Genomic DNA, 24,204 nt, shown 5'->3' with positions numbered 1-24,204 from the left:
CCTATGATTATGTAGCTGCATGCCCTCCAATAGACCCTTCGTCGTAGCCTGACCATGGAAGCTGCCGATCGCTGCATCTACGAATCCTTCGGCAAGCACTCATTCGAAGCTTGAAAGCGTGTTGACGGAGTGCTGGCAACTGACCATCCACATCAAACCATCCCATGCTGGGGTCTGCGTGAATGAGAAATCTCTCTCTCTCTCTTCGTCGCTATGAAACTGCCGTTCTTATCGATGTTACAATACCAACCATTGGTCGCTGAAGCAGGAATTAAAGCATGCAAAAGGCTAAAAAAGGAGTCTCCTGTACATCCTCGAATATGTATATTTTATTGCTTTAATAGTTTACAGAAGCCGTGTTATATTGCGCTAAAACCACGGCACAAAAGAGAAGAACACACTGCACAGGACGAGCACTCGTCCTGCGCTATGAGTTCTTCTCTTCTGTGTTGTGGTTTTAGCGCAATATAACATGGCCTCTGTAGACGATCACCAGCTAGCCCGACAACAGCTCTTGTTTATTAGTTTTGTATGTTATGTTGTATGTTATTAGTTTGTATGTTACCAATAGCTCGTTACTGTCCACCATATGGTTGGCAACGTCAGCAGCCTGGTTATGTTACAGCACGGTGCCTCCCGAAACCAGGACGCAGGCGCCGAGCATGTACGAGCTGTCGGGCCCGCACAGGAAGGCCACCACGTTGGCCACCTCCCGGGGCTGAGCGGGACGACCGAGCGGGATGGCCGACGTAAGCTGGCGCTTGTCCTCATCGCTGAGGTGACCCGACAGGGGCGTCTCCGTGTAGCCCGGAAGCACGGCGTTGCACCGGATTCCCGTTCCCGCCACGTCCTGCGCCATGCTCTTGGTGAGGCCCAGGACTCCGGCTTTGGACGCCGCGTAGCTGGCAACGCCTTTCAGGGGGCTCTGCGCTGCGGTGCTGGACACGTTGACCACAGCTCCCTCTTTGACTCCATTTTCTAGCATCAACCGTATGCCGGCACGACTCATGAGGAATGTACCCTGCGGAGAGAGAGAGAAATTACAGGATTGCACTAAAGTCTGCTTAAGAGAGGAAATGCGAAAGCTTTTCTCTTTCCTTTCTCCCTTCGATTTTATTTTTCATTTTTTATTCTCTATTGAAATTTTGTTTTGCTCTTTATTTTATTTTTGTGTTGTGTTTGTTTTAATTATTTTTACTTTTTTTTTTACTACGTTAGCTTTCTCACGCGTTTACACTGTTTTTCATCATATCAGTCACACAAAACTTGCTTCACACATAATTAGCCTTCTCACGCGTTTACATCGTTTTTCATCATATCAGTCACACAAAACTTGCTTCACACATAATTAGCCTTCTCACGCGTTTACATCGTTTTTCATCATATCAGTCACACAAAACTTGCTTCAAACACAAAGTTAGCCTACTCACGCGTTTACATCGTTTTTCATCATATCAGTCACACAAAACTTGCTTCAAACACAAAGTTAGCCTTCTCACGCGTTCACATCCTTTTTCACCATATCAGTCACACAAAACTTACTTCAAACACATAATTTATTTTCATGAATTCAATTTAATTAATTAACTAATTACAATCCATAAACCAAAATTTTTCCATTTCATGATCTACTCACGCACTACCGAACACGATCAAACTTTTGCATATTTATCTCCACAGAACAATATAATCGTGCGGACAAAATTTGCGGACACTTTTTGCTGACCCGACATAACCATATAATGCTTTCGCGTTAATAAAAAAAATGTTATGTAAAAGTAGACCGGAGCGGATTGTGGGTGGGGTCCTCAGTACAGGACTCTAGTAGCTTCCACCGACCCCTGAGGAAGGAAAAAAAAAAGAAAACCACGTGTGATCACTCTGATAGTACAATGGTTTTAAGGATGTGGTTGGAGTGGATTTCAAACGAGGAAGTAACTATTCTAATTAGCACCTACCAAAGACCAGCCTTGCGCCTACAAAAGAAGGCTACGCAGCATTCTCATAACATTTGAGTTGAAGAAAAATTCGTCAAAGATTCCGAGAGAATTGTATAAACTTCGTTTGCCGTATAGCTGCGTTGCGGGGCCCGTTAATGAGTCATCGCTCTGCTATTGGTCCTTAATGTGCGTTTCAAGGTGGCCATTCCGTGTATCCTGTAGAAAAAAGCCTAAAGCACTTTTAAAAAGTTTCACAGTCTTCATTTTTGCGGCGGTATTTTTGTCTGGCAGCTCTTATAGTAATGAATGCAAGATTAGCCGCATCTCTTTTGAAGAGCAGCCTCAGTATGTTCCAGGAAACAGAGCCACCTTCTGCAAGACCTTGGCCAATGAGAAGCATGCTGTCTTCAGCATGAAGGACAGAAGGCCTTCCTTCGGTCGCAGCGCGACCTAGCAATCATTTCAAGCTGCTGATACTAAAAGCCGCCGGCCTCTCCGATTTCAATTTGCTGAGACTCAGGTCAAACTTCATAAAGAAACATTGCATTCTTTGTCACTCGCCATACTTCTGTCGTGCAAAAAAAAAAAAGACTTTAATCAACGAGCTTACAACGGCACCTCCCAATAAGTACCATTTATGAGGCCAGCCCGACCGACTCCTGCAAAGGAGCAGTGCACGGCCTCCACGCCAGAACGACCCAGCATTAACTTATGATGAATTAAAGTGGAAGCCCCAGTTTTCTAGGTTCTTTGTGCGTGTTTGATGGAGCGCACCGAGACCGTCATCATAACTTTTCAATGCCACGAAGTGTCATCCAGTGTCCTCTACTACCCTGCGATCTATCGCTGCAAGGCCCACTCTCTCAAAACGCAGCAGCACCGCATCTGCCTCCGCCTGGGATACAAGGCCGACTTATGTTCCACACCGAAGGAGATGCGCTGCCAGGTGTGCGGCATCCAACTCCCGGAGAAAGAGACTCGTCACCCTTCGACATGTGCGAACTGCGGAGTTGTCCTTTGCTCCCCTCGAGAGTAGCTGAGGACGAGGCTGCGGCTCTGTCAGCAGAGAAACTCCATCTTCAGCGAACCGCACAGGCGCCTGCGCCAAGCCATCATAAGAAGCCGAGTTCACCTAAGGCCGCTCTGCACAACCGAGCCGTTGCCGGAGCCACACTCTCGAATCACCGTCGCAGCGCAGTCGGCGCAAGACGAGCAGGTCTCCACGAGGGTCTTCGCAAGCCCGGGGCTCCCAGCAGCCGCAGCCGCGGTTGGGCAAGTTCGGCAACCCCTCCTCTTCTCCCCGCACTTACAGTCAGGTCATAATGGCTTCTCATCCAGCCTTTCCTCCTCCCTTCTCTAACGGCCGCCATGCCTGCCTCCACTGAACTCCCTCAACTACCACATACTTCGGTCCCGATTGATAACTTCGAAAAGCGACTTCTGCGAGCGAAGCAGCGCATTCTGGTATTCAGAGTGTAGATTGAGCAACGCCAGGGCGCCGCAGCACCCACAAAATTGCCCGCATTGCTTAACCGCTGCACCACTGCGCCAAGAGTGGTAAAAGGACTCCCAGGGATCTATCAATGTCAAGCATAGAATGAACAATTCTGCATTTATGGGCACTAACCCATTAAACCTATCGCGTCATACCGTTAAGGCGGAGCTCAAGTATCCCCTCCAATGTCGGCGGAAGATACATATGTTTAAAACGTAGTCTTGCCGCCCTTTGTCTCAATGGTAACGAGAAATATGAACTCACCTTGAGGTTCACTCGAACGATGCGATCAAAATCCTCCTCGCTTGCGTGGGTGATGGCAGTGAAGAGGGAGCCGGTGCCAGCGTTGTTGACGATTATGCTGACCGGTTTGTCGCCGCTGAATGCCTGTATGGCCATGAACAGCTGTTCAACGGACGCAGACTCCCCCACGTTCACCTGCACGGCCCGGTGGTGATCGTCTCCTGTCGTAGAGGAAATGCGCAGCGATGTAGCCAAAAGATAGTGGCCATTGCCCGCTTTTAGCCGTTGTCTGTCTGTCTGTCTGTCTGTCTGTCTGTCTGTCTGTCTGTCTGTCTGTCTGTCTGTCTGTCTGTCTGTCTGTCTGTCTGTCTGTCTGTCTGTCTGTCTGTCTGTCTGTCTGTCTGTCTGTCTGTCTGTCCGTCCGTCCGTCCGTCCGTCCGTCCGTCCGTCCGTCCGTCCGTCCGTCCGTCCGTCCGTCCGTCCGTCCGTCCGTCCGTCTGTCTGTCTGTCTGTCTGTCTGTCTGTCTGTCTGTCTGTCTGTCTGTCTGTCTGTCTGTCTGTCTGTCTGTCTGTCTGTCTGTCCGTCTGTCCATCCGTCCGTCCGTCCGTCCGTCCGTCTGTCTGTCTGTCCGTCCGTCTGTCTGTCTGTCCATCCGTCTGTCCATCCGTCTGTCCGTCCGTCCGTCCGTCTTTTTTCCTTGAGTGCGCTGAACATAGCTTTCCTCGCAGTAGCTGCCTGTGATTGGGTACCCTTTGGGCTCACATCCTTGTGACGTCATACCTCTTTTCACCAATCAGCGAATTTCGCGACACCAGAAGGGCCCCGGGTTGCTCCTGACGTGAACTGCAATGCTATATAGAAACTAGGTTGCTCGCAACTCGATGACCAGGTTGCGGTAACGTCACAAGGTCACGTGACCTCGCTGCGCCTCGCATAAAAATCGCTCGAACCAGTTCAAAACCGCGCTAAAATCATAAGCACAACTCGCCAGCTACCCATATATAAGCTATAAACCATCGACCCCATGTTGAAGCACACAGCTGCGGCAACCCCGTCGCAAACACGCTGCGCCAGCAAAAAAAAAAAAACCTTTTATAACCCCAAAAGCGAAATGAGCCAAGGGCAAACTCCTACTGCTGTCGCAGCTTCTCTAACTGCGAAGTTTCTGTGGAAGCCTTACGGCTTTCCATCGTAGCCAAATGGTTACAGTTGGGTGCATGACAATGAGTAATTACTCTCTTATTATCAATTTCGATCATCGCGTGTAAAATCTTTTAACGCGATACCGTTAAAGGCCCCGTTACCCACAAAATCGAGCGTCGGCGTTGTGAGCGAAATAACACGAGCATGACACTAGCAGGTGGTGCCCAGAGAGCAACCTAGGAGGCAGGTGTGCCACTTAGGTCACGTGACTTTGCTGCGTCATCAGAACCTGCCCACCGGGTAGTGAGAAAACTGGCCACCATGGTAGGTGGCAGTTACATCAAGGATTGGTCGCTCGGGAAGAGCAACCAGGGCCGCACAAGGCCCACCGCTCGCACATCGCTTAACTGCTTCACCACTGCGCCAGGAGGGTTATTAGGACTCTCAGGGATCTATTAATGTAAAGCAGACAATGACCTTCTGCATGCATAGGAACTAACACATTACGCTGTCGCGTCATACCCTTAAGGCGGTGCTTAAGTGTTCCCTCCAATTTTTCTCGCGTTGTTCGACAAGATGAACGTGTACCAGCTTGCTGAACTGATGATGATGAATATGGATTTTTATGGCGCGAGAGCTTCTAATGTCAAAGAGTGCCATGGCACAAGGTATTTTCGATTACTCAAGGTGGGGTCAAAGACCCGGTTTTGCTGAACTGAGTGCGTTGTTCATTTTCAAAGTGCGCGAAATAACGAGGACAAAAAAACACACACACCGAGCGCAGATTGCCCTCGGTGTGTGGCCTCTTTCCTCTGTCCTCATTTTTTTTCCGCAGTTTGAAAATAAACGACATGCAAAAACTAGCCCGCAGGAAGAGTTAAATGAGTTGAGTTGTTGTATGCTACAGGTGGGGTTAGCCTTGCTTAGCCTGCCGGCAATTGCTCCTCCGTAGCGTCACTTATATGTTAAGAATGTCCTAAATCCTGTCGGATCTGCCGCGCTATGCGCACAGTCACTTATAATGGTATATATTCCACTCCCTCAGTCACCATCTATGCTCACATTCACTCACAGCAGAAACATATCCACTCCAGAAGTCTCCATCTACGCACATATTCAGTCACAGTAGAACCTAGTCCACTAAAGTGACACCATCCATGCACACATTCACTCACAGTATAGCATACTCCACTCCAGAAGACGCCATCTACGCACACATTCAATCACAGTAGACCATAGACCGTTCCTGCTGTCACCATTTAGGGACAAGATCAGTGTCCTGCAGAAATGTTAAAAGAAGGCGTGAAGCCTCCATTCTGCATGTCTGGTTTCCACTCGGGTAGACAATGTCCTGAACTGTACTGTGAAGGGCTCCTGTCTTCTTGAAGGAAGAGAACATCGCAAACCTTTCCGCGTTGTGCTCTGGGCAGTACATAATATAATATTCTATATCCCCGCACACACCACGTGTAGAACATAGCGGAAACGATGTCATGCCCGTCTTATGCATCCAGAGAGGAGTACGAGCACAGCCCGTGAGAATTCGATGCAGTAGAGTGGCCTGGGATTTTCTCAGTCCCTTGGTCACACATGGTTTGTGGGGCGCACTCCGCGGGGTACTAAAATGATCGAGCACCGTTTCGCTGAAGAGTCTTTTTGCCTCTTGAGGTACTTTTCTTGATGAATTTCTTGACAGTGCTTTATGGGCGAGACTGTCTGCCACCTCACTGCCTCTGACTATGTGAGAGGGTACCCATTGGAAATATAGAGTAAATCTTCTGCTGCGCAGATTCTGCCCCAAGCGTAGGGAGCTTATAGACAAGGCATCAGTAGGGAACCCACGCTCTAACCTCTGAAGGGCAGATTTTGAATCAGTTAGGATGACAACAGGTTGAGCCGGACAAGACCCTAACTTCCGTAAAGCCGCCTCAAAAGCAACACTTTAGGCCGTTGTGGAGGATACGGCAGCAGTAAAACATACAGACCACTTTCAGTCCAAAGAAGGAATGTAAAAAAACCGCTGTGCTAGCTTGTTTGACCTTGTCCACCGAACAATCCGTGAAAATTTGAAGATGGCGGACATACTCTTTTCCAAATGTTCAAGTACGTGCGAACGCGTTGCTGCCAAAGGAGAGCTGCGCTTTGCGCTCGCACGGGGAATTGTGACCTTGTAGTCGGGGGTCGGGAAAGACCAGGGTGGTTTCGGCCGTTTCCTTTGCCTTCGAACATTAAGGCCTAAAGAACTAGAAACAAACAACTGCTTGTACAGACCCGGCAGGGACTTGGCGACTCTTTGCGCCGCATTCAGGTTGATATCGGCGACGACGACCCGGGCTCCCCGCTCGGCCAACACCTGGCAGATGGCCTCGCCGATGCCGCTGCCGCCTCCGGTCACCACTGCCAGGCGCCCCGCCAGCGACCGCTCCACGCCGCTCGACATCTTCACGCGCGTCTGTAGTGCACTACTGGCATAGATTCTCCCACCGCGCGATAGCGAACCTATGTTTCGCAACTCTCACAGGCTATAGGGGGCGCCACTAGTAATCCATTATGGCTGCCCAAGAGATCATCAGGCTAGCGTGGCTAGATGCAACATTAAAATTTCCTTTAAAATCTACTCGCCCTCCAGCATTTTGATACGTTATGTCTCACATCGGTGCTACTAACACTGGTGCTACTAACACTGGTGCTACTAACACGAGGGTGTGCTGTCTTGCAAAAAGCGAAAACGCTCTCAATACAGGCCAAGTTGTGCGCTGTGGTGCGAAGATATGAACCGTACCGTTTTTCATCGTTCAAGCGCTCTGTACACACAGATGTCGCTTGTGCAACAGAAACGACGCAAAACAGGTGTCGCTTGTCTGGTATGAAAAAAAAAAAACTGATGATGGCCTAGCTCTGTTAGGCCAGGATATACGTAGCTCAAGCGCGGCGACATCTGGTCCGGAAGAGTTAATGCTCGATCGGTCAGACATAAAGAAGCATATTTCGACACTTTCTTTCAACAACTAAATGTTCCCATTGACGCTATCATGATCAGCGAAACTTGGTCTACAAGTGATTATGATGTCTTTCGAATTCCTGGTTATGAGACATTTTTTCTGAATCGTTACGCTGGTATTGGTGGTGGCGTATCCATATCATTTAAAAAGAAGTGGCGGCCTGAAATGTTAGAGCGATTCACAGTTTCTGTGAAAGAATATGAAATCTTAACAATGTGTTTGAACAACACTATTTTTGCAGTGTGCTATCGTCCACCAAAGGGTTGCGTAGCCATATTCTTGAATTTTCTTGAAAGCCTGATTACATTTGCAACCAGTCAGCATTTAAACATTGTCCTTGGTGGTGACATAAACATTAATATGTTATCGGTTGATGCATCCCAAATGAGTTTAGATTTATTGCTTAGAACACATGGACTTCTGAATGCAATCAAAATGCCAACGCGCGTTACGATCACGTCTTCATCGCTGATTGATTTGTTTATCACTAACCATGACCCTAGTATGATCACATCTGGAGTAATAATTTCTGACATCAGCGATCACTTGCCAATATTTATGTGTGTTAAAAACATGTCTAAAAAGAAACGTAGTTCAACATATTCTTTCCAACTTATATCTGAAAAAAACACTGTCCACATTTAGAAACTCGGTAGAAAAGAACAACTGGAGGCCTGTCCTTTTAGAAAATGACGCCAATAATGCTTACGAGGCATTCTTAGGCATTCTGAAGCCGATTTACGAGGCCTGTTTCCCAATATTAACAAAGAAACAAAGGCGTCACAGTCGCAAACCATGGGTCACACCGGAGTTGGTGGCAAAGATAAACACAAAGAACATCCTATACCATAAGTTTATTAAATCGAGAGCTGAATGTGATCTGACAGCGTTTAAAAAATATCGAAACCGCTTGAATACTGAGCTCAAGAAAGCCAGAAACGCCTATTACACAAATCAATTCACGTCAACTTGTGGTCGTGTCGACATTATGTGGAAGCGGCTAAACGCAATTTTGGGGAGAAATAGCAAATCAGGTGAATTAAATATGCTAAATATTGATGGTGTAAGTATAACTGGAAAAGAATTAGCAGATACGTTTAATACGCACTTTGTTTGCGCTTCTAGAAATCAAGTCCCGCATAACAATCTCAGTGATGTTCATATAGGCGACACTGTATTTCTCAAACCGGTTGAAGAAGCAGATGTAACGGCAGCCTTCCACGAACTAAACAATAGAACATCCATTGATATTGATGGCCTCCAGATAAAGCCTATACGGTATATTTTTGACCTTATTTTACCATACATCACGCATATCTTAAACCTTTGTGTCAGTACCACTGTATTTCCTCGTAAAATGCAGATTGCACGTGTAACAGTTATCTTTAAAAAGGGTGATAAAAACCAGCTCGGGAATTACAGGCCAATATCTATCTTACCCGTGTTTTCTAAGCTACTAGAAAAAGTAATACTTAGAAACTTTTTGCAGTTTGAAGAAAAACACAAAATTATAACAGCAGCTCAGTATGGCTTCCGTAAGCACCGCTCTACTGAACTTGCACTATTATATCAACGAGAATATATATTGAACGAACTCGAACATAATAGGATAGTCATTGGTATTTTTCTTGATTTTTCGAAGGCATTCGACTTATTAAACCATACAATACTTCTTCGTAAACTTGAGCGTTGTGGCTTCCGCGGCCATGCACTATCGCTTGTGCAGTCATACCTCATGGATCGCAAACAGGCAGTGGCAAATATGGTCTCCTCTCAGATATGCAATCTGTAGGCTGTGGCGTTCAACAAGGTAGCATTTTGGGTCCATTTCTGTTTAATCTTTACATCAATGACATTGTACATGCAACTCCATTCGTTAAATTTATCATCTATGCTGATGACACCAGTATTTTTCTTGCCGGAGATAATGCAGCTGAACTCACAGATACTGCAAACAATGCACTGAAGCAAATAGAAAACTGGAGTAGCAGAAATGCGTTGCGGATTAACACAGCAAAGACTAAAGTCGTTGTTTTCAGAGGTAGAAACAAGAAGGTCTGTCTCACTAAGAACATATTCCTGCAGTCCGTACCCTTAGAAGTTGTGCCTTCATTTAAAACATTAGGTATATTATTTAATGAAAGAATGTCATGGGATGATCATGTTAGCTTTGTAACAAATAAATGTTCACGTATTATTGGTCTTCTTTACAAGAACCGTGAGATACTGCCGCGAAATGTAATGCTAATGCTATATAATTCATTGATACAATCTCATTTCAGCTATTGCCATTTAACCTGGGGTGCAACAACAGCAGGCAATCTTCAGAAACTACACTTGTTACAGAAAAAAATTTCTAAGAATTGTTGAAAATGTTTCGCATACCTACCATACGGCCGCACTTTTCTTAAAGTATAACTTACTACCAATTACTAAGCTTTATGACTATCGTCTGAGCAAGTGTGTGAAAAACGAGGTGTTGAAGAACATATCTTTTCTATCAAAATTAGCTGGTTTAGAAAAACGAGATGCAATGTACAGCACAAGAAATATAGCACAATGGAACGTAAAAACATACAGAACTTTCTATGGTAATCAAACATTAGAAAATAAACTACCACGACTTCTTAACAAACTCGCACAAAACGATATTGATCTCCAAAACACAACACGCCACAAACTGTTCGAGTATTTTTTTTTTTTACACTACACCTAACCTTTTTTCTGTGATTTGTCTACCTAACTCTTCTTCTTTCACCATCATTGTAAGTTTTCTTTCCAGCCAGGACAATGCTGTTGATTTTATGCTGACTACTGTAACCGGATAACAGCTCTGCTATATGTATTTTTTTATTTTCTTTATTGTATTGTATTGTATTTTCTTTATTTCTTTACTGTATTGCTGTCAAAGTGGGGGCCCGTGGCCTTGTCAAGCTGTCAAACGGCAGCTTTTACTACGGGTCCCCGCCATCATCTGTACCATGGTGGCAAATAAATTTGAATTGAATTGAATTGAAACCCGTGCATTCACGTGGCAAGTCACGTGGTTGGTCACGTGCTGCGGTTCGACCACGGTGGGACTGCGAGCACGGCGAAACTGCGAGTTCGTGATAATAATAATAATTGGTTTTTGGGGAATGGAAATGGCGCAGTATCTGTCTCATATATCGTTGGACACCTGAACCGCGCCGTAAGGGAATGGATAAAGGAGGGAGTGAAAGAAGAAAGGAAGAAGAGGTGCCGTAGTGGAGGGCTCCGGAATAATTTCGACCACCTGGGGATCTTTAACGTGCACTGACATCGCACAGCACACGGGTGCCTTAGCGTTTTTCCTCCATAAAAACGCAGCCGCCGCGGTCGGGTTCGAACCCGGGAACTCCGGATCAGCCAATGTAGCTTTCGTTACAAAACATCTGGCTGCATGGAGCAGCTGGTGCGACGCGTTCCGAGGTGGTTCTAATGGCGGGACGAACAGCGGCGGGGAAATGTTCTACGCGTACTTGAAGAGCAGACGCAGCTACCGATAAAATATTCAGTCGTATCGAATCGCGCCGGGAACAGATGTGTTCTCTTTCTTAAAAGTGCAATTACAGCTATATGGTTTGGTTTGATTTATGGAAGTTTAACGTCCCAAAGCGACTCAGGCTATGAGAGACGCCGTAGTGAAGGGCTCCGGAAATTTAGACCACCTGGGGTTCTTTGACGTGCACTGACATCGCACTGTACACGGGCCTCTAGAATTTCGCCTCCATCGAAATTCCGCCGCCGCGGCCGGGATCGAACCCGCGTCTTTCGGGCCAGCAGCCGAGCGCCATAACCACTCAGCCACCGCGGCGGCTTCAGCCATATGGTCGCTGCTCAATATTGTTCGCCTCAATGCTGATTCACAATTTAAGTACACACAAAATCACTGCTCACCGGTGGTGCTGCAGACGGAATCATTGAGGGCTGAGCTGAATGTGCACTGCAAGAGAACATACTCTGTCACAGTCTTGTCAATACGAAACATTGATAACCGTGAAAATTTAAAGCAGTGTGAAAAAACTAAGGCCACGTAGAAATACTGAAACGACCCGACAGTGACTCTCCTGCCTTTTTTAATGTTTCGCCATACTGCTCATTTACCCCCGCTGGTTTAAACTTTCATGAGCAGAAACCGGCTGGCTCATACCGGCATATAAATGGAAAAGAAGCCGCATTGTAGCTCTACTCAAACCAGGAAAATCGCCACGTAACATGACATCCTACAGATCTGTAGCTCTCGCAAGTTGCATTGGCAAAACAATGCAACCCACGATATTAACACGCCTCGAATGGTTTCTGGAAAAATGCAGCCTGCCCGCCGCGGTGGCCCAGCTGTTAAGGCGCTCGCCTGCTGAGCCGGAGTACACGGGTTCGAACCGCGGCGGCCGAGTTTCGCTGGAGGTGAAACGCAAGAGGCGCCCGTGTGCTGTGCGATGTCAGTGCACGTTAAAGATTCCTAGGTGGTCGAAATTATTCCGGAGACCTCCACTACGGCACCTCTTTCTTCTTTCATTCCCTCCTTTCTCCCTTCCCTTTCGGCGCGGTTCGGGTGTCCACCGAGATATGTGAGACACTTACTAAGTCATTTTCTTTCCTCAAAGCCAATAGGTGGATTTTGAATTTCAGTTTTCAAAATGCAGCCTATACCCAGATGCAATGACAGGATTTCGCAAAGGCCGTTCCACTGTCGACGATGTAATTGAAGTACAGAACACGAGAAACGTCGCCACTGGCTGACCGCTGCTCTCTTCCTTGGCATCAATGGCGCATTAGACAATGTTCAGCACGATGCAATCTTGACGCCCTCGAGAAATGTGGAATTTGCGGACGCCTACATCAGTGAATTGCAAGTTTTCTGAGAAACCGGGCTGTCTACGTGATAAAGGTGACACGACAGATCATCCTATCACGCACAGTGTCCCTCAGGGAAGAGTGCTTAGTCCAACATTATTTAATCTCGTACTAATCGACCTATTCAAAGAACTGCCAAACATTTTCGGTATCCGCGCACTCAGACGACATCTGAGTATGGCCATCAAGTATCACGCGTTCCCAAGTGCAAGTGAGATTGCAGCGTTCAGTGTCCATCGTGTCTGCGTACTTGCGTCGTCATGGGCTTGAGCTATCGCCAATTAAAAGCGTTATGCTAGGTTTTACACAGAAGTAGATGGCGTGGTACCCTATCACAATTAACGGTAAAGCCATTTCATGAGTGACACACTATAAATTCCTAGGTGTCACTATAGACTGCGGTCTGTCTTGGACGAAGCACGTCTCTTTGCTCAGGATAAAAAAAAAACTGGACAGTTTTACAAACATTATAGGGTTTATAGCTGGTAAATACTGGGGTCCGTCTGAGCGATCTTTACTTCGCCTGCATCAGGCGCTGGTGGTCGGCTATCTGAGATACAGTGTGACTGTTATTTCGGGGATAAGACTGACTGCCCTGCGAACACTGGAAAGCGCTCAGGCTCGTGCTTTAAGGGTGTGCTTGGGATTACCCTGCAAGGTTTTGACATGTCGCACATTTTATGAGGCCCGCGCCTGCCCAGGACGTATTTATTTCCAACAGAAGCCACTACGGGTGCATTTTCGACACTTGATCAGGCATCACCGCCACCACCTGGCCAATATTAGTAGCACGCGCCCAGACGCAGCCTATTCGGAAGCCATCATGGTGCAGCGCAATTTGGTGCCTACAACTACATGCCCCAACATATTGCGGAGGTGTCATTATGGATAATCCCAAATTCCAACGTGCGTATCACTATCCCAGGAATACCAAAGAAGTCGCACATCGAGCCAGTGGTAACGAAGCAATTGGCGTTACCATACATCTCCTCCACGTATGGTGATTAAGAACATGTTTTTGTCGACGGATCAGTGACGAACACTTCTTCGGCGGCAGCGGTTATTGTGCCTGGAAGCGCCCCCAGCCACCGCTTCAGGCTTATGAATAAAACATCATCCACGGAAACCGAATTGGCAGGCATACGAGAGGCCACACGCTGCAATGGTCAGCATACCGCGAACCACTGGACATTATTCTGCGACTGAGAAACCGCATTGCAGATCATAAAAACATTACATGAAACCACGCACATGCGAGAAGCTGATCGGGCAAATTGTGCTTTTGTTAGTTGAGGCTTTCCAGCGCGGCCACACGATCAGGCTTCAGTGGATACCCAGCCAGTGCGGTATAGCGGTAAATGGGAGTGCTGATGCGGAAGCTATGCTGGCTTATGATGATCGGGCTTCCATCCAAGTCACGTTCTCAAAAAGTGACGCAGCAGCCTTGCTGGCTCATTCAATGCAGGCTGCAAGATCAATGCAAGGTCACTCAAACCAGGCTTGTTATCTACCATTCACCCGCTTGTGTACGGTATGGCTCGCTTCAGCGTCTTCTGCTACCCATACTCGCACATACTTTAGCCGGAACTCGTTCAAGGCTTGACCAGCACTCGAGCGAAGAACTGGCAAAAATTGGCCCGCGCCTGGTATCCAGGTGCTGGTAAATGAATAAAGAATTACATGCCAAACAATTCTGGACAAGAGCATTTTTCAATAGAAAAGAGTTTATGAACCCAATTTTCGCATGTATTGCAAGATTTCACTAAAACAATCAATGTATTCGCAGATCTCCCGTCAGCAGACGCATTTTTTTTGCTATTAACGTTTTTCGTATCGTCAAAAGCGTTCCCAGTTGGGTTTTTATGTCAGTCTGTTTAACTGCTCGATGTGAGCAATGGACTACAAGAGAAAGATTTTGCAACTTATTGGAATAATGGACCGTTATCTTCTGTATTTCCATATCACTACGTTACAGTTTTCCAACATTCAAAACTTTTGTCCAAGAATGTTGGATACGTCTTTCCCTCTCCCTCTTTCACTTAAGACTGACAGCGTCTATTACGTTACAACATCCAGCAAGTACTGCTCGCTTAGCCAGCAAATGCTGCATGCAAAAGGCAAAGAAAGCGGTCTCATGTACATCAACGAACAAGATGCCATTGCCTTTTCAGTTCTTCACAATACGGATAGTTTTTCATTGCGCACAAAGAGTTTCGTTATGTGGTCCGCGTGGCTGGGTTACAGCACAGCGCCTCCCGAAACGTCGACACACGCGCCGAGCATGTACGAGCTGTCGGGCCCGCACAGGAAGGCCACCACGTTGGCCACCTCCCGGGGCTGAGCGGGACGACCGAGCGGGATGGCCGATGTAAGCTGGCGCTTGTCCTCATCGCTGAGGTGACCCGACAGGGGCGTCTCTGTGTAGCCTGGAAGTACGGCGTTGCACCGGATTCCCGTTCCCGCCACGTCCAGCGCCATGCTCTTGGTGAGGCCCAGGATGCCGGACTTGGACGCCGCGTAGCTGGCAAGACCTCTCGTTCCGCACTTCGCTGTGAGACTGGACACGTTGACCACAGCCCCTTCCTTGACCCCCGATTCTAGCATCAACCGTATGCCGGCACGACTCATGAGGAATGGGCCCTGCGGAAAAGAAAAGAATTAAAAAATACGTATTTACTGTGCGTTGCACGTTTTCTGTCCGCAGCCTCTTGTAGAGTAAAAGCATGGAACTATCATGACTTGTTTCTTAGTTGTTTCTGTGTGACCTTTGCGACATCAGGCGGCAAAGTGAGCCGCATACCATTGAATTCGAGTGCAACAACACGTGTCTTAACGCGCAGGCTGTCTTCCTATCGGTAGCGGTTCAGTGTGCATGTCGCTGCTGTTTGGGGCAAAAGCCAACGAAGTTTTTAAGATCATTTACGGTAAAAATAAGACTCCTGCGATTAAGGTAATACTTGATTGATCATATCAAGCAGCTCAAGAAAAAAAAACGCATTTGCAATCCGTGCACTAATAATAAAAGCTCTTCCCTCTTTTTCTTCATCCATGCTTTTCCGCCTTTATTTTGCATTTTTCATAGACACATTATCTATGAAACTGTAGCATGGGAAAACACCGCTGCCATTTGCACTCGATCCAACGCATTGAAAATCAGGCTATACGCATCGTTATCAGCTGTTCGTATATTTCTATCGTTGGTTATTTGCTACGTGAGTAAATCTTACAATCTAGCCATCAGGTTTTCTAGATTAATCGGCAATGAACTTTATTTTAATTAACTGACAATATTTATTTTTGCAGAATCATATTTCCACTAGGTCTGCAGCTCACGAAATTACTTTGCTAGTTTTTAATAATTACGCAAACCGGAGTTCTCATTTCTCATGTATTTCTGTATGGAATAATCTGCCTCTGAGTTAAAAATCACATGTGTCCTTGTATCTGTTTAAATTAACACTTTTACGAAAATAGAAGATTTAACAGCTTCCTTTTTCGATCCTTTCCTGAGATTCCTATCCTTGAAAATTTCCTGGAAACTTTCTCTTGTTGAATATATTCTTTGGCAACCCTAACTTTAAATTATTGCTTCAGTTGGGTTTTCTCGGATATGCAGTTTATTAATAAATATTTAAATTGTTTGCACTGCGCTGTATCTTTCTTGTTTTGTATTTCTTACAATATCAATGTAAAGATGGCTATTTTTGTTCTGAATTTTTGTTTTTCGCCTGGGTAATCTGTTAACTCGTTTCGTTACCATCGTATTCAACGTTTATCTTTTTATATTAGCCACGTTACTATTATATCTTACCGCTCTGTATTGCTGCTTGTTTGTTTGCAATTTAATTAAGTATTAACTTAAATTATCGAAGGCCCGTTAATGTCTCCTGATTATGGACCCCTGGCGTGTATACTGATGCTTATGTAGTCATTAATCATGTGCTCAATAAATTATTACTTGATATGATTTGGTTCAAATTTTAGGGGAGCTTCATTCGTGCATGTTGTCGTAAATCTTATGTACATTACATGCAAAGATACACCGGTTGTTTTATTGCATTCCTGTCTACTGATGGTATGTCGTGCGCTATAGAACTGCGTCCCGGAGATCTCAAAGTTTAAGCGTGAATAAAAGCAACATTCGTTCGTCCTCTTTTTGTAATCGCATCAGTCGGTGCCGGTGCATCAGTTCGTCTTCTGGTTTGATATGGTAATTGTTACGAGTAAAGAAAGGCGTACCATAACTGTCTGACTCTCGATCTTAACAACGCCGCGAGGGAAAGGATGAAGCAAGGAGAGAAAGAGAACCAAATTGGAGGACTCCTAATTTCGATCTCTAGGGGTATTTAACGTGCATTGATATCGATGTTGCAAATTGATGTCAGGCTCAGCCCCTAAGACCGAAAAGATGGGCCTGATTTACGCCCAACCAGCCCTGTTTGACCGAGGGGCTAAAGACAGCAGGTCTAATGTATAGCTATACCGCATTCGCACTGGCTCGTTCGGACTCCGTTCCTTCGTTTATGCCCTTTTTGTGGTTATTTACAACCCTATCTTGTCAGCTGCACCGAACAGCATACCGATATGCGCGCTTTGCCCGTTTCTGCGAAGGGACCCATGGGGCACCAGCTCAGCAGAAGCGATATTTCCTTGGCGGGAACTTGATATCTCGAGGGCTCTCCCGGCTTCTTCGATATCTCCGCGATACGGAACTCAGCGACAAGGGGTGACGATGACAGTTAGAAAGGAATCTATTTCTAGGCGCTCTCGCGACACATAAAGGGCACTGAACTGTGCCGGTAATTGTGGCGTGTGTTTAGTTTTATTTTAGGGCTCATTACGGTGGAGCAGTTACGGGAGTAATCGCAACGCTGTAGTCCCGCCACTAGCTAGCAACCACTTCAACCTCAACCTGTGAAGAGCGCATTATCCCTATACTAATTCTTGGAAATGCTGAAAAGGCCACCGCTACCGAGGTCAGAAGAGGAGGCTTCGCCTTGGAAGTGTACAATGATCTCCAAGAACAGGACGTTGGACGTATACGTTCCACAGTTCCAGAACGATCTGGCCACGCTCTCACCATGCAGTACGTCGCTACATCAGCTTTTCTCTGTCTAAAGTGCTGATTCGCTCAGCTCATCATACAATGCCACCGGCTGAAACATGTAACTGAAAACATTCGCACAACCCTCTGTGCACATGGTAGCCAGCGATGTGCAGGATTCTCCTTCCTCACCTTAAGATTTACTTTGACTATGCGGTCAAAGTCCTCCTCGGTTGCATGGGCGATCGAAGTGAAGTGGGCGCCTGTGCCAGCGTTGTTGACGATTATGCTGGCTGGTGTGTCGCCGCTGAACCCCTGTATGGCCGCGAACAGCTGCTCGACGGATGCCGACTCGCCCACGTCCACATGTACGGCACGATGGTCGACGTTGCCTGCGGTGGAGTGGACAGACAGGTCTAGTTTAAAAACTGCTGTGCATGTAGCAACGCCATTGAGCACTCGCCAGGGCTCGCGGTGTTCTTTTCCAGAGAGGGGAGGTGACTTTAAGACCGTACTGTACATGCATATCCGTTTCCTCACTAACAAAGCTAAAGGGATCGTGCACACCCAAGCACACTTAGGGCACCTGCACCCTACCCACCTGAATAAAGTGCTCCTTGTAAGCGAACAATCGCGGAAGTTCTCTTCACGACATACGTCGACGCCGATATTATAATCCCCCTATAGAGAAACTCGTGCATAAACTGTTCCTCTGAAACTCAATGTTTCCCACCTCCACTCAGGGGAAGAAATAACCTCCTCAAAAGTGGTATGGAAACTCAGCTCATTGAAAATAGTTAGGAGCGCATGTTTAGGCATGTCTGCTCTTAATCTTAATATTAATTATTATTAAGTTTTTACGCATATTTCAACATCGGTTTTCTTGCAAAACTTCCAGCTCTCGTCCCAGACGGAGTAACTCACTGCAGCTTCCTTCTCTTAGCTGCCGTCGCGTGAGGGCAGATATAATTTTCTTGTATAAACTTCTTCATGGTCACATTCTATGCCCTCAGCTCCTAGCGCGTATCCTTTTGCGTGTACCGCGAAAGAGCATAAGGGAATTCAGACCATTCCAAGTTTCTGCGCTCCTGCACTCCCTCTCCCCTCTGGACAGAATGCAGAAGTTGTTTAATTCTCTTTGTCCTCACCTTGATATATTCGAAAATTCTCTCCCTTCATTTATGTTGAATGTCCGTGACGTTCCACTTTGAGCACTCTTTTTCTCATACATAACTACATAACTTCCCCTTTCATGCATTTTGTCTTTACTACACTTGTGCGTTTGCACCGGTATTATATTGTTTTTTCTCTCCTTAATTGTACATCACGTGTACTTGTTTTCATTAATATTATTTCTTTAATACTGTGTACTCACGCCTGATTGTCTGTAACGCGTTCACTAATTACATTTCTTATTGTGTATGATTGTATTTCTAGCTTGTATTTCAGAGATCTCTTATTCGTTCACATTAGTATTGGCTTTATTCTTGTTTGTATTTTGATATATGCTGTACTTAGCTGTTATCGGTCGTTCTTGTGTTCATTCTCTTTGTTTATTTGTTTTATTAGTTATTTATATGTCTGTTGCCTGTTCTAGCTGTTTTCATTTACTGCTGTTCTCGCTGTTTCCTTGTTTTCGCTTTTTTGCTTCATGCTTGCTGTCACGCCTAGTTTATGTGTCTTTTTTTTCTATCGCCTTGACTGCTGCATTACCTCCCCTGAGTGTCTTCCTTTGTAGTGAAATAAATGTACATTTTGTGCGTGTGAATGGTGTACCAGCACCAAGACCTTTGGGTTGTTCCTGGGCACCGAAAAAATAAAGATTGATTGATTGATTGATTGATTATTATTATTATTATTATTATTATTATTATTATTATTATTATTATTATTATTATTATTATTATTAGTATTGGTTTTGGGGGAAAGGAAATGGCGCAGTATCTGTCTCATATATCGTTGGTATTACACCCCCCCCCCCCCCCCCCCTATAGAGAAACTCGTGCATAAACTGTTCCTCTGAAACTCAATGTTTCCCACCTGAACTCAGGGGAAGAAATAACCTCCTCAAAAGTGCTATGGAAACTCAGCTCATTGAAAATAATTAGGAGCGCATGTTTAGGCATGTCTACTCTTTAATAATAATAATAATAATAATAATAATAATAATAATAATAATAATAATAATAATAATAATAATAATAATTGGTTTTGGGGGAAAGGAAATGGCGCAGTATCTGTCTCATATATCGTTGGACACCTGAACCGCGCCGTAAGGGAAGGGATAAAGGAGGGAGTGAAAGAAGAAAGTAAGAAGAGGTGCCGTAGTGGAGGGCTCCGGAATAATTTCGACCACCTGGGGATCTTTAACGTGCACTGACATCGCACAGCACACGGTCGCCTTAGCGTTTTTCCTCCATAAAAACGCAGCCGCCGCGGTCGGATTCGAACCCGGGAACTCCGGATCAGTAGCCGAGCGCCCTAACCACTGAGCCACCGCGGCGGGTTCAGTCCGTCCTGTCCGCCTTTATGAAATTAAACACAGCGTTGTAGCGCGCTACTGACTTTGCAGTATGGCAAGTGTTACAAGATTAGAAGGCTGAACGCCACAGTGACGGCATGCCAAGGCATTCGCCCATAAGTGACTCCAATAGAATAAATTATATCCTATGGCATCCAAGCGCAATTACATAAAAGTTGTTAACGTCACACGCAATACTTATGCCGAACTATAATACCATACAACAGGTTTCCTCTTGCCTGTGGTATATATGAAACATACGAAACTATTGAAAAACTAGTATCTCTCTCTCTCTCTCTCTCTCCGCTGATGTTGCGATACGACTAGTACGAAATTATAGATATAATGCAGTGCAGAGTAGTACGTGTTCCATATGAACTTTATACCAACGATATTCTGAGACAGACCAAAAATATTTCAGGGTAGAAACATAGGCATATGAACAGTGGAAATTACATAGAAGCAGCAGTCCAGTTCGGCATACTGTATTTATTTCATGCGGTATCCGCGGAAAGCTCGAATTGACGTGCATCCCGAGCACGCTAGCGCCCTGGTAGCGACAGGTGCCCTGCGCAAGCAGTAAGTATAAAAGCACACTGAGTTATTGGATTCCAAGCTGCGTGCTTGTATGTTCGACTGAGTTTTTTATATGAATCTGGCATGCCAGAAACTTTTGGAGCCGACGGTACGCGCCATAATCTAAACTGCTTACTACTGCTGAAGCAGTATCACGAAGTTCCCACTCTAATCTAACCGACGTTTTAAGCTGAAAACTGCCACTTCATGGAACCAAAATATTGAGAAGACTAAAGAAACTGTTTTGAGAACATGAGCAAACAACTGCTTATACAGACCCGGCAACGACTTGGCGACTCTTTGCGCCGCATCCAGATTGATGTCGGCGACGACGACCCGGGCTCCCCGTTCGGCCAACACCTGGCAGATGGCCTCGCCGATTCCGCTCCCGCCTCCGGTCACCACTGCCAGGCGCCCGGCCAGCGACCGCTCCACGGCGCTCGACATCTTCACGCGCGCCTCTTGTGCACTGGTATAGCTTCTGCCACAGAGCGACCGCGAGGCGATGTTCCTTCGTGCCAGACTTCTCGCCGACTGCCTGAACGAGGCGCTGTACCTCCGCAGCGCTGTACCACGTATCTCGGCGCGATAAGATGTGACCTTCGCTTTTCTCTAGGAGTTCGTGCTCCTGAGTTGGCGTCTGCGAAAGTGCGCTTGTCTCTCTCTTCTCTCTCTCTCTGTTTTTCTGTCGTGTTTTCATTTATCTTGCTTTGCCGCGGAAAGCCCCCTCTCTCCTCTCCGTTCGACTTCCCCCGCTGTCGCCGAGCGATTTCTTTCGGAGCTCCAGCGCACGAAGCCGGCTCGTTTGGCCACCGGGAAAGGAAAAAACCCTAGGCGCATAACGAAACAATTCTATAAACGTCACATTCGGCAGTTAAGACAAACACGAAGCACAACGCCTATGCCGAGCGCTGCGCATGGTCTCGCCCCCACCGCACTCTCTTTTGCACGTCTGCAAGCACGCAACTGAGATCCGCATACCGGGAAGCAGTTGCCGACATAACTGCTAATTGGCGACTACGCGGCCTCGCTAAAAAAGGCAGCCCACGAAGAGCCATCGTTCTCTTCACGGCCCTTCTATGGCACGGATTTTTTTAGCTGCATGAGCGAAGCTCGACACCGACGCAGAACGAAACGAGAAAAGGGCGTATACGCGCGTGAAAAGAATCAATTCGCGGAGGCTTTGTTCATGAAAACGCGGCGCAAGTGCCCCAAAATGCGGCTCGTGGAGTGAGCGAGTCCTTGAGGGGACCGGCGTATGACTGGCCTCCATCGAAGCCAGTTAAGGTCTGACCGGCTGTTTCCTGAATGGAAGATGGGGGGCGGGGGGGGGGGGGGGGGGGGGTGAGCCAGAGCGCGATGAACCATTCCTCCGGCTTTCTGAGCCTCAAATGCCGCTGTCAAGCGAGAGCCGTTCTGAGCCGGAATGGAATTCTTCTCCTCTCTGTTCGTTGACAACGAAATCACTCAATCAACAGCTGTCATCTAGTTCGGACTTGTCATCCACACCAGTATTCTTGGCCTCACCTTCCGTGGATAGCCTAGGCGTGGCAGCCATGGTTTGGGGGAACGCTGGCGGCGCCGGCGTCACTCAGTGCGGCATTGAAGCTGCATGTAAACCGGCTTCGCACGACGTGCGCATGATGGAAACGCTGGTAGCGTTCGATGCATGATGCTCAACCTCACACGTCAGCCGAAGAACACGAAGGAAAATCGCACAATTTTACCCCAACCTCACCCGTTACAGAACACGGAACAAGCACACGTCCTTCACAAAGCTCAAACAAACACTATCCTCACCCCACTAATGCTCTACAACTTCGGATGGCGTGACACATCTCACTGTCCCAACTGTCCAGAGATCAGGGCAGACACAGAACACATTCTGCACTCATGTAACACTGCCATTACCTCTCCTTATTTCCCTTACCGTCCCCCTCCTTACTAGAGTGCTTGGCTTCAATCGGGCTCGGCAGATCAGCGGGCCTTAAAGGGACTATGCAATAAATTAATTGAGATTATGTAAAGCAGACGAGAGATAGGCATTGCATCACTCGTCACCCAAACGCAAGAATTTTTAAGCTAGCATCAATAACAACGAAGTTATAGACGATTAAAAATTACGCTCCTCCTCTCCCCCCTCAACTCGTACACGCGGGGCACCAGACAAAAATAAAGAAAACAGGTCTGGGACTGGGCCCCGCCTTTGAGTACGTCGTCAGATGACGTTCGCTTTGCAACTTCCGGTTGTCGCTCCTAGCACCCCAGCAGCAGCGTCGGCGGCGTGGCGGAATATCTCCGGTCTCTCTTCGCCTTCCTGGATTGCGGCGCGCGTCGTGTTTCTTGCTTGTCGTCTGTTGTAGTTAGCAGTAATAAACTCGGACCTCGAGGTGCGACTGCTCGCTCTTACAGCCGCGATGGGCATTGAGCCCTATGCGTGCCCATGAAGAGCCGTGCGAGTGGCTCCTGAACTCCCGACAGAAGGAGGCGGCAGAGGAAAATTGAAACAATATGCGCGAAGGCAATGCCCTGGCCCGCGCTTGCCCGAGAGGGTCGCGCGGCGGCACGAGCAGACGATTTTCACAGCTACCGGAAGTGTGCCCGTGACGTCGTGGCTGCCGTGGCTACAGCGAATGACAGCGTGTGGTGGCCTGGCGACGTTGTTGGTATTGTGACGTCTTTCTGCCACGATTTTAGTTCCAAAATCGCTCACTACGAGCACACGAATCGGCCCGCGAATTTTGAAAAACGCGTTTTTTTTTAATTTATAATAAATTGCCGGCTCCGTTCCGAAGACTTATACTTGGTGTGAACGCTCATTAGCATCATTTATAAACATAGAAAACATTTACAAGCGACTTTGAATTCTTTGCATAGTCCCTTTAAGGAGCAAGCGCTCCTTTTCACTGGGCCTTGTCTTTAAATAACGTTTTTCCTCCTCCTCCTCCTCATTGTTCTCTTCGCCCTGGCTAATAACAAAAGGGGTTTGTAAGAAACGTATTTGAAGCGGTTACGCCTGTGAGGGATGCTGCCAGATCATTACACAGTGCACGCTCTTTTGTAATACAAAATTCTTGCTCATGATTACCTCACTGCTGCAACACAGACAAGAATTTTTATCGGGACGACGGTACACTAAGGCAGGCTTTAATTCGACCGTTAGAGGGTGTCGCTGTGAACATGTCAACCAAGCGTCGCTCTCCTACAAGGCGCGGAGCACTCGCGGCTACAGCCTTCTTTTATTTAGCAGCTTTTCTATTACCCCTTACTCACTAACATATGTCATGGCACAGTGCGACGTAAGCGCCCACGCTCATTAGCGCAGTTTCCGGCGTCAGCAATAAAGACAACGTCGAGAGAAAGT

General features: G+C 46.8%; 2 protein-coding genes across 3 annotated transcripts; both read right to left on the bottom strand.

Moving 5' to 3' along the window:
* Positions 1-408: 408 nt before the first annotated feature.
* Positions 409-14,260, bottom strand: LOC144125959 (estradiol 17-beta-dehydrogenase 8-like). 2 transcript variants are annotated; one of them, XM_077659802.1, is made up of 3 exons: positions 11,743-14,260; positions 3,700-3,899; positions 409-1,021 (listed from the first exon to the last, which is right to left on the bottom strand). In XM_077659802.1, exons 1-3 carry the CDS (start codon positions 11,831-11,833, stop codon positions 620-622), a joined length of 693 nt encoding a protein of 230 aa, XP_077515928.1. In that variant the 5' UTR covers positions 11,834-14,260; the 3' UTR covers positions 409-619. The 2 variants fall into 2 exon arrangements, with proteins under 2 accessions (XP_077515928.1, XP_077515927.1); XM_077659801.1 differs by lacking the exon at positions 11,743-14,260 and adding an exon at positions 7,094-7,476 and having other exon boundaries at positions 414-1,021.
* Positions 14,261-14,877: 617 nt separating this feature from the next.
* Positions 14,878-21,396, bottom strand: LOC144125958 ((3R)-3-hydroxyacyl-CoA dehydrogenase-like). Its single transcript, XM_077659800.1, has 3 exons — positions 21,119-21,396; positions 17,936-18,135; positions 14,878-15,339 (listed from the first exon to the last, which is right to left on the bottom strand). The coding sequence occupies exons 1-3, from the start codon at positions 21,285-21,287 to the stop codon at positions 14,938-14,940; spliced, it is 771 nt and encodes a 256-aa protein (XP_077515926.1). The 5' UTR covers positions 21,288-21,396; the 3' UTR covers positions 14,878-14,937.
* Positions 21,397-24,204: the final 2,808 nt, after the last annotated feature.

Source organism: Amblyomma americanum, chromosome 3, assembly GCF_052857255.1.
Source record: "Amblyomma americanum isolate KBUSLIRL-KWMA chromosome 3, ASM5285725v1, whole genome shotgun sequence".
In the NCBI taxonomy this organism is placed as follows: domain Eukaryota; kingdom Metazoa; phylum Arthropoda; class Arachnida; order Ixodida; family Ixodidae; genus Amblyomma; species Amblyomma americanum.
The sequence above is the reverse complement of the archived record's forward strand: the minus strand, read 5'-3'. Positions and strand labels throughout refer to the sequence as shown.